This window comes from Acomys minous, assembly GCF_964271855.1.
Source record: "Acomys minous genome assembly, chromosome: 3".
NCBI classification, from domain to species: domain Eukaryota; kingdom Metazoa; phylum Chordata; class Mammalia; order Rodentia; family Muridae; genus Acomys; species Acomys minous.
In genome coordinates this window covers 19,712,979-19,725,523 of record NC_140485.1, presented here as the reverse complement: position 1 = coordinate 19,725,523, position 12,545 = coordinate 19,712,979, and the positions used below count along the sequence as shown (strand labels likewise).

Genomic DNA, 12,545 nt, shown 5'->3' with positions numbered 1-12,545 from the left:
TAGGAAAGCGGAGAGGGTGGGATAACAAGAAATGAACGTGTTGCGGTTGGCGGCCGGGCCTCCCCGAGGCGCTGCAATTGGAGGATCTCCTAGAAGGTCCCGCCTTGTGGCCGGGTCATTTCCGCAGCAGTGCTTCCGGGCCGGGAGTTGGTGGGTGGGGCAGAGCTGACTAGCTGGCTGGCAAAGATTCAGGTTTTACTGTAGCCAAATTTGAGCCAAAGACAGTTGTGGAAGTTAGACGACCCGGGAGAAACAAGCCAGAGGCAAAGTCTCTGTGCTGCTCAGCATCAGGTTGGCTTTGGCTGCAAATAATAGCATGCCAAATGAAAATGGTCCACATTAGTTACTGTTTTCGTACTCTGGTTTATGGTTTCAGATTCAAGCCAGGGTTTCTTTCTTTCTTTCTTTCTTTCTTTCTTTCTTTCTTTCTTTCTTTCTTTCTTTCTTTCTTTCTTTCTTTCTTTCTTTCTTTCTTTCTTTCTTTCTTTCTTTCTTTCTTTCTTTTTTTTTGGTTTTTCGAGACAGGGTTTCTCTGTGTAGCCTTGGCTGTCCTGGACTCACTTTGTAGACCAGGCTGGCCTCGAACTCACAGCGATCCTCCCGCCTCTGCCTCCCGAGTGCTGGGATTAAAGGCGTGCGCCACCACGCCCGGCTTAGCCAGGGTTTCTTAGTCTCATCGCTTGGGCAGAGCATCCTAGCATAGAGAATGTGTGGCTGAGGTTATTCTTTGCCTCATTGCGGACAGGAAGCAGAAAAGGGGGAGTGGGAACAGGAAGTGGGGCCTGGGCAAGATAAAGCCCCCATTGATATCTCTAACGATGTAAGTAACTCATTCAGGCCCTATCTGTTTTCCCCGAGCAGCGGCGCGTAGCAGGATCTGTCATATTAAAATTGGACAAGCCAAGCCAACAGAAAAATAAAAGAGCCCCAAGAGAAGAAGGCACAAGAATCCGAGACACGCTCATTCACACGTTCGAGAGTCCCCTAAGAGTACTAAACTGAGATTTCCAGTATGTATGCCGGGGGCCTGGTGCAGACCCGTGTAGGCCCGCCCCGTGACTGCCTCTTCAGTCTCTGTGAGTTCGTATGGGTTTTGCTCAGTTGTTTTAGAGGGCCGTGTCCTCTGTCCCCGCCTCTCCCCTCCCTCACTCCTGCCTCGACTTCTCACAGGGTTCCTTGAGCTTTGAAGGGAGGGGGGAGGATTTGATGCAGCTATCTTCTTTAGAGCTGTAAAGTGATACTAGCCGTAGTGAAATTATGTGACCACCTACCAGTTGTCCCTAACGTCTGTGCAGTGGGGTAATGAAGACAACAACAACAACAATAACAATAACAACAACCCTTCACAATATTAAAACAAACAACTCTCCCTATTGCAAAACCCAAACAAAAAAAAGGGTAACAAATAAATATGTTAGTCCAAACTTGTTTTATTTAATTATGACGGATGATAATGAATTATTATTGTTGACAGTCATGCGACACTGTGGCTTGAGAACAAACTTGGAACCCAGAGGGAGCACAGATTACATCCTAGAAAAGAAGCTTCAGGTAACAGTGATGTGGTTGCTACAGTCAAGCTCTTCCCATCTTCCGATGGTTGCGTTTAGTTATAAGTGGCGTTGGATGCTGTGAGAATGTCCAAGCTTTAAAGACAGGAGGACAAAAAAGACCAACCCAGTTACCATCTTAGATGAACAAAGTAAACAGTACAGATTCGTGGTCTTACAGGGCTCCCAAGTACGAGAATGTACAGAGAACTTCATGACTGTGGAAAAAGCATACTGTGTACTGCCTGGTGCTCGGGAGCAGTTAAAGCTCACTGGGCACCTAGAAAACCCTGCTGCTGCGGATGCCTGTCAGGCTCAAGAGAGTGTAAGGCTGTGCCATAAATAATTATCATAAATACATTTATAAATACATATATAAAATAATTTAAAAATAACATTCAGCAGCCTGTCTTCTTCCTGAGGTTTGTTACAGGAGGATTCCATCCGACTGTGATTTCACTGGAATAAAAACCCACTGAGGTAGGAAAGATGTAGCTTTCGTCCCCTTTCTTTCGAAAACGACAGCATTGAGGCTTTTTGTTTTGTTTTGTTGTTTTAACTTTATCCCACCCAGTCAGCAATTTAGAAGCAGAAAGTGCACAGATAGACTGACGTCACGGGTGTGTGGATTCTTATTCCATCTTCGACTGAGTGTACCTTTTAGTTTTCTTATGCCTTTGTTAACCCATATGTAGTACGGGTAGTCTTTTTGATCCTCCTAGGAATGCCATGAAGAATAATAATTAAAATGATTAGTACTGTGCAAAGTATAGGGTGCTCTTTGAATAACAAATACTATCATATGTCGGGGGCTGGTTCCATTGGGCTTCGCTCTTCTCTTACAAAGAGGGTAAACATTCATTTAGAATTACGAAGACTCAGCACATTCTGTGCAAGTGACTCAGGGCGAGGAACGTTCCTGTACATGGTACATACAGATTGTCAGCACTTCTCAAGTAAGTAGACTCCCGAACTAAGGCTGCCTTTTATGCGATCTGGAAGTCTGTCATGGAGGGCAGCCCCCGTGCCAGGTGCACCCGGCTTTGTTCTTTTGTGGCAATGAACAGCTCTGGATAGGCCGCTGATGTGAAGTAGTTCTTAGAGTTGATGCTTTTCCAGAAGAAAATGAGGTTGGTCTCACTACCGGTGATAAGTTTTGGTATTTCTGGCATCTCCTGTGGTAAGCAAGACAGAAATCTGTTAGTATACCAGTACCAGTACCAGTACCAGTACCAGAAGGCACTGGAAACAAAACAAAACAAAACAAAACAAAACTGAAGTGCCACCCTCTGGCATCTGGCCCTCATGAGAAACAGCGCTCTAGGAGCCTGACCCAAATACGATCCGGGCTCCTTCATCTGTTCATCCAACAAGCATTTGTCTCATGCCTATTTGATGTATGGTCCAGACGATTCATAAGAGTAGATTTCCTTAGCTAACTGGAGAGAAATCCAAATGAGTCGTGAAGACTGTCAGTGATGCCAGCACCCCTGGATCCAGGCCCGTGGGGGAAACACTGCCTGTGTGTGTCCCGTCTTTCATGTCGACACAGGGCGTTCTCGTCAGATTTGAATATTGATAAGTCTGAGATCGCTAAACATTCTGACCCAGAAGTATACAAATTAACCCTTCATGAGAGCAGTAGAGCACCGAGATGATGCTTATCTCTGCTTTCAGTCACAGTCTGAACGTTAACCATGCGCATACATACAAAAGCAAATGACTGAAGCCCCACAGTGCTCCCCTCATCTAGGAGTAGCTAGCTGACTTCTCTGAACACAACCTTCTTAGACTGTTCTCTGGAGTCTGACTAAAATCTAACAATGGCCTTCACGGGCAAATACATTTCCATTCTGTGTTTGTTAAGACTCCCTTTTTGTACTCCTTTTAAATCTGTAAGTAAATAGCCCCGATTAGCTTTCTTTGGGTTTTCAACATCCGCAAGTACTGTGCTATGCACACCTCTCCATCTTCTACGTTAACTGCCTTCCTGTGGTCATCCTACCTCCAAAAGACTACCCAGTTCTGTTCCTTTCTCCATGGTCCCCTTATCCTTCTGCCATGCTGCTTCTACAACACCCCTCCCCCCCACCAGCTGGGCTCTCTACTTTCTCTAGCACTTTCCTTCTAGGCTACTGTCCATTTAAGAAATAGAATGCCACCAGCACCCTGCACTGCCTGCAGCCCTTTAGTGGCTTTCAACTGTATAACACGTGACCAGGGTCAAGAGTGCTTCTGCGGGAGGTGAAGCACTAGGGAACTCAGATCCTTCTCTTTGGGATGTCCCAGGTCCACGTCTTATTAGCTGGTCTTGCCTCTCAGGAGCTCTGCCCTCGTCCCTCCCTCTAAATAACACTCTGCTATTTTTCTGTCTTAGTACCTTGTGTATGTTCTATCCTGCATCTTACATTTTTTTTTTTTTGGTGGTGGTTGTTGTCTATTTGACTTTTCTATTGTCTGTGTACTATTTGACTATGTCCTGTATGGTTAGGGATTTTGGCTTACCATTCTCCATAGCTTTTAGTGCTGTACTTGAAAAATAGAAGGCTTTCAGTAAATAATGGTTTGATGAATGAATTCCTGAATGAATCTACTGCCCTACCCGTTAGATAGCACTTTCATTTTACTTGATTCTGACAAAGAGATACAGGCACCCACATACATTTTTGGTAGAAATGGGAAGCATTGGATTATACATTTACTAAATGAGAGTCACATTCTTCTCTGTGTTAAAAAAAAAAAACCAGTCTAACGCTAAAATGTGGATGCGTGTGTATGTTTGAGGGAGGTGGTCACAGAGGACATGAGGATGGGATGAGAGACAAAAGCGTCATCGATGGACCACTGGAGGGGAAAAGCTAAGGTTTGAGTGTTGTGGCTCCTGGCTTTTGGCTTCAGGTGTATTAGCAAGTGGTTAATTCTCTCTGATCTCAGTGGGCTCCTTTGAGGTCTTCAGAGGCTGGCTCCATTGTCATCATGCCCTGTACCATGTAGATCAGATGGTAGATGTCACTAAAGATCATCAGAACAAACGGATGCTCTGGCATGGGAGGCAAATGGGGTCAAGGAGAGAAAGGTGAGCTTGTGGTGACTGCGCCTGAGAGGAGGCTGCGCCATCCTACAGGGACATCTGCTTAGTGTGATTGTTTACAAACGCTGGGAGGTAAATGAGGGCAGGTTTGAGATGGAAGTCAACTGACCTTCAGCAACACCGGCTGGTCTTCACCTTGAGCGCTCACAAACAGCTGAGTATTTGAGATTTTTAGAGTAACAGGATATTTAGAGTCGTCTCCTGATGAGTAGGCATACATGTCGAATTTTACTGTCAAAGGAAAAAAGTAAATCCATTATTTTTTTTCATTATTATTTATATAAAAAGAGATATTTAGATAGGTGTGTGTGTATGTGTGTGTGTGTGTATGTGTGTAATAGAAAGTAGGAATACTAAGTAGTGGGGGAAATTACACTTAACTCTGGTGTAAATGAATATATTTGTGGAGGTCAGGAGTGGGGTTTTATATATTATTGTATTCTCTATAGTGCGTGCTGCATTTACTAGGTGGGTAAATAATGCTTTCTCTATCAGTAGACTGCTTAAGGACCAAATTCCTGCTGAATCTCTTCTGGTTACAATAGTGGAATAAGACCTTGACATTTGCTGGTTTATGAGTTCCTAATGGTTTAAGATGGAGTGATCTAAGAAATTCTGTTTCTGTGTCTGTCTGTCTGTCTGTCTGTCTGTCTGTCTGTCTGTCCTGTCTCTCTGACTGACTGCTCTAGTAGCACTAGACATGTAAATAATAGGAACTATAGGGTAGGAGTTGTGGTCAGTGACAGCACTTGCTTGCTATGTATATGGCGTGGGTTTGATCTCTAGCATCAAAGAGCAAGTGTGTGTATGTGTGTGTGCGTGTGTGTAATAGAAAATAGGAATACTAAATAGTGGGGGAAATCATGTGAGATAAGTAAGAAATAGAATACACAATAATTTGCAAATGTCATAGAGTAGAAAGCATGTTAACTGAAGTGAGCACGGTGCCTCTAGTGAGAAAGAACCCTGCCTGCTTAGTATAAATTTACCTCTGTGGGCCTTTAAAAGCAATTTTGCATATTGATGATGCATTCTGAATCTAAAACAGGTTTATTATGGAAACTGGAACTTTGTAACAGAAAGTTTGAACACTGAATCGAATCCTTCATATCCCATGGCAGTTAAGGGGTGTTTGGCTTTTCCATTACATTATCAAAGCTAAAAAAGCTCTTCCTAGATAAATGCTAGCTCTAATTCTGGTCATGAGGCTTTCTAACAGATAGTGACTGGCTGCTCCTTGTTAGCTTCCAGGCAAATCCGGGTAAGTTATTAAATATTTATGATGCTCAATTTTCTCTTCTTTAGAATTAGAATAGGGAGGTAGGCTTGAGGACATCTGTAAGCACCAAGGAGCAGGAGCATCAGAGCGCTCTCCATGCCAAGCGGCGGCTCAGGTAGGGAACTGCTCTCTGCTGGAACTCATATTCTGTCCTTTCCAGGGACTCTGTGTGGGGTGTGGAGTGCTTCAGTCTATTCTAGAAGAATTGTGCAAAGCCGGGGGTGTAGATAAATTTGTGCTCTGAGAGCAGAAAGTTTGAAAAAGCCAAGAAGGGCAAGAGCAGCATGCTGGCCACTTACCTTCGTGCTGCAGGTCAGTGAGCGAAGCGGCTTTGAGATGCACGTTGTCCGGATCCAGGTAGATGTTTTGATTGAGGGGATCATTCAGGACGAACTCCTGCTTGATGATCCTGAGCAACTTGTATCTCACATTATGCTGGAAGCTGTAAGGTGCTGATCGGGGCTGGATGGTCTCTAAAATCATTATCACAGGTTCAGGTTATTGCCTAGTTGCAAACATGGATGATGGACACATAGCAGCTTTGAGAGGGACTCTAGGGGTAGCCACGCCCAGTGGAACAGCCAGAGCTGAAATCAATCAGTGAAGGCTTGATTCTAGCTAGGGCTGTATTATTGACCTTCCTTCCTTCCTTTTTTTTCTTTTTCTTTCTTTCTTTCTTTTTTTTTTTTTTGAGACAGGGTTTCTCTGTGTAGTCCTGGCTGTCCTGAAACTTGCTTTGTAGACAGCCTGGCCTCAAATTCAGAGATTCACTTGCCTCTGTCTCTCGAGTGCTGGGATTAAAGGCTTTCTTTCTTTCTTTCTTTCTTTCTTTCTTTCTTTCTTTCTTTCTTCTTTCTTTTTTTGTAAATCAATTCATTAGGCAATAGCTTTATTTTACTTTTTAAAATGTTTTTTGAGAAGCTTTTACATTTTTATTAGCTATTTTCTTTCTACAGGGTCTCATTATGAAGCCCTGGCTGGCTTGGAATTCAATCAATATACAAGAATAGTCTTGAGTTCACAGAGATTCTCCTGCCTCTGCCTTCCACTGGATTAAAGATATGAACCACCATGCCTGGCCTTTTAGTAGGTTTCTAAGTGACAAGGAAGACTACCAGTGTTATCGATCTATATTTTCAGATGAATGTATGCTAAAAGTAAATATCTTAAAAATTGTATACCACAATGATACGTCACCATTATCTATAAATAATATATATGTTACATATATATATGTATATGCATACATGTATACATGCATATCACCCCATACATACATGCATGCATGCATGCATGCATTCATTAAAGGTATAGGTCTATTATCTTCTTGGAAAATACATTAAGAGTAGCATGAATTTCTAGCTTCTAATTTTACATCTAGCATGCTATTCTAAGGAAACAATGGTGACAGAAATTGATATAGACACTCATTGTCACTCCAATGTTGAAACATCTGCTCTGTAAAATGTCTGTAATATATTAAATTCTAAAAAGCTGGATATAGAATTGTGCGTAGTATACCAAGATGGCATGGACATGTTTGCTCCATGCACATCTGCACACACAAAAAAAACTTTAAGGAAACATTCCATGGTGTTGGTAGGGTTAAAATATAGGTGGCAGAAATGAGTAAATGCAATGTTCTTTCTGATATTTTGTTTTATTTTAAAATCTTCTAGGCAGAGATGAACTGTCGTCTAGGCTTTATATTAACTTGAGTACTTGGCTTATGCTTCCTGCAGAGGGATGCAGAGCAAAGGCGTGAAAGAAACACCCAGGGTTCTCATAGTCAGAGTGGACTGAGCTACTGTGCGGGCTTCCCACTTAGAGACTGAACCTCACTTCCTCAGGTGGGAAAGGAGAGTGGAAGGTGGTTTGGAGTTTAGACAGAACGCAGCCATTAATACATTAGCAGTGTTGGCAGCGTTTACAAAGGCGATGGGAGTGATAATAGTGGTTGACGGTTCTCGGTGGTGACGTCACACCACGCACTCTTCTAGTCTAAGTGTTTTGAAGTATTGGCTTGTTTAATCTTTACAGGAACTCAGTGAGGTGTAAGAATTGGTCATCTCTATTCCCAGGAAGGAGAACTGAAGCCCAGAGAGATGAAGGGACATGACTAAAGAGGCAACAGCTGGGAGAGGCCGTGAGCTAAAGGACCCTGACTGCTTTCTCTCACAGCACGGCCGAGGAAGGAGGCCTTGAGCAGATGTTCTAGACTCAGGCAGCTGCCGGTCTCTCCCCTCTGGAGAAGAGCAGCAGTTTCCTTTCCTTTGTTACAGTTACTGAGTTGACGTTTGCTTGCTTTCCTGTTGTGTTGGTTCCAGGTTTTATTTTCTTTCTATTCCCGTTGTCACCATTTACTTCAACTGAAAAAAAAAAATCCGTCTTGTGTTTTACCCCTTACCTTCTAAATTATGGGCTATGGCTTCCAGGTCATCTTCATCAAAGGCCTGATTAAAGCTCAGCCGTCTCTTCTTCAGAACCTTCCCTTCGTTTGCTGTTGCGGACACCATCACCAGACTCTCCTTGAAGGTGAAGTTGGACTTCTTTGAGGTTTCAGAGGCTCTCCGAGACACCAGCTTAGCCGTGCAGTGCTCAGGACCTGAGCCGTAGCTTGCATCGTAGAAGGATTTCTGTGAGGAGGGCAAGTGGGACCTGTGAGGTTATCCATGACCTTGAGGTGACACTTTTTGGTAGGATCTGCGTCCTACAGACTTAGTGAGAGGGATCTCTACTCTCACTGTAGGTGACCACCCTGTGCTTCATCCCCCCCCTCTCATCCTCCCACTGTTCTTCCTTTGCCCTCACCCCCACTGCATTCCTTCTTTTTTCCTTTCTTGGATTTCCCTGAAACCATGTGATCTGGAAGGGAGGGGGTTGGGGGGAGTCGCGGGCCACAGGCGCTTTCACCTTTCTTTAGGCTCAAAAATAAAACATTTTAACGAAATAGGTTAACATGCGATCCTGGTGAGGTCTTTCCATCAAGAGGTCTGACATCTACTTGAGAGTGCTCAAAATATTTTAGAAAACACAGCTGGCCTTCCGTATTGCCTGCAGCATCCACAAACTCAGCCAACTTTAAGATAAAAAATATTTTCTAAAAACATGCCATCTATAGGCAACATGTTCATTTTTTGTCATTATTTCCTAAACAAAATAATCATTGCTTCATTAGCACAATGGTTATTCCCATAGCATTTGCATTGTGGCAGGTATTGTTAAGTCACATAGATATGATTTAAAGTCATTTGGGAATGCATGCATGCTTTATAAAAATAGAAGGTCATTTAATACCTGGGACTTGAGCATTGGACTTGTGTAACTATAACGTTTCACTTTCTCTTGGCTAGCTTCCTCTGCCTCAGCTCTGTGGGCTATTGGGCTATCTCTAGCCTCTGGTCTGTTAGGAGACAGACCCCAGGTGAGGTGGACTGAAGAAAATGGCTAATGATGGCAAAGTTAACATTTTGAAGGAGCCTATCCCAGAGTTCTTAGAGCTGCAGATAGTTCTCTGTTATGGAAGAGCCAATAACCATAAAAAATGCCAGTTAACTGTTAGTATAAAGAGGCAAGCCAGGTGTGGTGCTGCACGCCTGTGAACCTAGCATTTGGGGAGGCAGAGGCAGGCGGATCTCTGTGACCAGTCTGCTCTACAAAGCTAGTCCAGGACAGCCAAGTCTATACAGAGAAACCTTGTCTTGAAAAAACAACAACAACAACAAAAAAAACAGAACAAAATATTTTAGAACTCTAGTGATGGAAAACAAAAATTTATAATAATCAACCCTCATATACTTCTCTAGTAGAGGAACTAGTGTGAAAAAAGAGAGAAAGAAAGAAAAAAAAAAACCTCAGATATATAAGAATGCTAATCATGTACTTACCTGATTCAGAGAGAGATGGTCAATGGCAGAACTGTATTCTTCATTTTCACTGTCAAAAACATAGAACAAGACTGTATTTTTTCCATTATTTTACTGTGGTCTGTGGCCGTCATATTTTAATGGTCACATTAACTTTGGGTAACACAGACAACATACTGATTTAGGCACAGGTACAATTGAGTTCAAATGCTCTAACACACTAATGGCTTTTAGTGCTAATCTATTCTTAGGTGAACTTGATCCCTGTCAGGATGAGCATCAGCTCTACAGAAACTGAGCACACACACACTCACACATACATACACATACATACATACATATACACACATGCACACATACATACATACATATACACACATGCACACACATACACACACACTCATTACTCCTTGAAAAGTCAAAGACTGCTGCACATTCATGTCTATACACATAGTAATTCATTTGTCACTAATTTGGAATTTCCAATTATTAGAACATCTTTCTGCTTTATCTATTAAAAATTAGGCCTGACTGATAAGTCCAAGAGCTCTAACTGAACTTCAGGGAAGATGTAAGCTCCTTAAAAGAAAAGAAAAGCTTTAGAAGCACTACAGTACAGACACACTTTGTCATACACTGTTTTCATATACTCATTAAACCAGATGTAACACTGAGCATCCTGTAGCCTCGTTAGCATTTACATTAATTGTAAACAGAGAACATAATGTTAGGAGAGAGTGTTCTAGGATTTCCACTCTCTACTCATTTATCTTTTCTATCAGGGTACAGCTCGTATGCCCGAGAGCCGTTTCCTACCCTTGACTGGCAGCAGGTTCTTCTGAGCGTGGATTTTATCTCAAACAGTTCATTAAACCCGCTGCTGAACCAGAGCACACAAACCCTTCAGAGTACCAAAGTTCAGGTTGATATAAACTCATGTAGGATTCAGTATGCCTCAAAGTATTTTTTTCCTACAATTTCCATGTTTCTGCCAATGAAATATTGTTTTAGAGTGCCGGATGCCTGGTCTTTGTAGGTCTTCTCTGGCCCTGCCTGGACTCCAGGGTCAATGTATACCTCCATAGCCTCTGCCAGCCTGGCCCCTGGCTGGTCACTTTAACTCTAAGCCTTGGGCCCCTCATCAGATCACGAAAGGAAGACTGTGTTTCTTACCTGTAGCAGTTCTTTAGGTCTTCAAACAAGTCAGGAACTTTGGCCATCTTGATTTCTGCAAGAGAACGCCAGTGGCTGTGAGTTCGGTTCACCTCTATGCCCCATGCTTGCGAGGGCAGTGACCCTGCTTTGCTCCTCTTGAGAAACACCAGTGAGTGACTTATCACTCGCCCAGCATTTCCTCTATTCTCCTCCGGACTCCCTTGCATTATTTGGGTATGCCTCCGTCTCCTCCACTAGCTTGTACATTTGTTTTAGGACATTTTCTCTGTCTTGGCATTCTTTGTGTCCGGGCCATTGCATCACACATAGTAGGCACTCAGTAAAAGGTGGGTAGAAGGAGGAAAAAAGTTAAAACCACCTGAGTGAGGCACCTGCCTTAGACAGAGGCAGGGGAGACACAGGATGGTGTCCTGCTGCCTTCTCTCGTTTTTGCCAGTAGAGATTTCCTACCTCCAGGAAAAGATTTGGCCGTGCGGATGGATACCCTCACAGGAATTCTGCTCAGCTGACCTTCAGTTCCCTATCACTAGGAAGAGATATCCTTTCTGAAACCTGTGATTCTACATCAGGAAACAAGAGAAGAGCAGAGAACAGACGGCAGCAGCCTTACGGAGGGTGCCTTGAGAGGACAGCCGCAGCTGTGAGAAGGACAATACCTTTGCCGACTCAAGCGCCAGTGAGGTGACTCCCTCTCTGCCCTGGAGACTTAGGACTGAGTCAGGCTTCTCTGCTTTTATAGTCTTCCTTGAGTAGGTGTGGCCATGAGTGTGTCACTGGGAATTTACAGGAAATAATTCTGCTTTGTATCTTTCTGTGTTCATTCAGCTTGATATCAGCCAGAAGGGCAGATTATACACATACTTGGTAATAATGTTGTTTGCAAAGATTCCATGGGCTGTTGGCTCGATCCAAATGATTGTAAACATGGAGCCTTCCAAAAAGGGAAGAGAAGCGGGAAGCTCACCAAGATTCTAAAAGCATTCAGTGGAAGAGGAAGGAAGAAACCCTCAAATCAGAAAGATAGACTGAACAGGACAGGCGATCGCTGTACTTTGTGGTTTGGCCTAGCTTGGCTTTTTTGTGTGTGTGTGTGTGTGTGTGTGTGTGTGTGTCCCAGGATTGAATATGGATGGGCAGGATAATTGGCAGCTAAGACATGACATTTGAGGGGAAATGCTTCCCCCCCCCCCCCCCCACAATCCTCTCTGAAGGGGAAGATTTGCTTGAATAAGTCAGCAGACCGAGTACGGAACAAGAGCCTTCCGGTTAGCAGGTGGAGGAGATAAAAGGACATTTACCATAAAGATCTGGCTCCTTTTACTTCTTTGAATAGTGTCAAAACTTTTCTTACAGAGATGACAGCTTTAGGAGAGACTCTGCCATGTTATGGCAAAGGGACCCTGTCCCACTGCCTAAAGACGAAGTCCAGTTTCCCTAAGGCTAGATCAGAGCTGAGCCAAGATAGCTCCCCATGTGCGGAGGCAGGGACAAAGGCCCAGCCAGGACAGAGGCTGTGGGAAAGGAAGGTATGGATTCTTATGTGGAATCACCATTACCTGGCCACTTTGACTAGAGACATTTTC

The 12,545-nt window shown here is 43.5% G+C and overlaps 1 protein-coding gene and 1 long non-coding RNA gene across 2 annotated transcripts; one reads left to right on the top strand and one right to left on the bottom strand.

Annotated features, from left to right (window-relative positions):
* The first annotated feature begins 162 nt into the window (after positions 1-162).
* Positions 163-1,596, top strand: LOC311593155. Its single transcript, XR_014777604.1, has 3 exons — positions 163-291; positions 862-1,076; positions 1,475-1,596. It is a non-coding gene; the product is annotated as an uncharacterized lncRNA (long non-coding RNA).
* A 933-nt stretch (positions 1,597-2,529) lies between these two features.
* On the bottom strand, positions 2,530-11,680 carry IL1A (interleukin 1 alpha). Its single transcript, XM_084774248.1, has 7 exons — positions 11,619-11,680; positions 10,960-11,014; positions 9,808-9,856; positions 8,328-8,556; positions 6,220-6,393; positions 4,751-4,872; positions 2,530-2,725 (listed from the first exon to the last, which is right to left on the bottom strand). The coding sequence occupies exons 2-7, from the start codon at positions 11,004-11,006 to the stop codon at positions 2,537-2,539; spliced, it is 810 nt and encodes a 269-aa protein (XP_084630374.1). The 5' UTR covers positions 11,007-11,014; positions 11,619-11,680; the 3' UTR covers positions 2,530-2,536.
* Positions 11,681-12,545: the final 865 nt, after the last annotated feature.

Bases quoted from the DNA above. Each gene is read 5' to 3' on its own strand.
- IL1A (XM_084774248.1), bottom strand. From the start codon at position 11,006: ATGGCCAAAGTTCCTGACTTGTTTGAAGACCTAAAGAACTGCTACAG. The intron at 8,557-9,807 runs GTAAGTACATGA...CCCTCCTCACAG, and splicing joins ACCATCTCTCTCTGAATCAG to AAATCCTTCTACGATGCAAG. The intron at 4,873-6,219 runs GTAAGTGGCCAG...TTCCTTTGACAG, and splicing joins CACTGACCTGCAGCACGAAG to TAAAATTCGACATGTATGCC.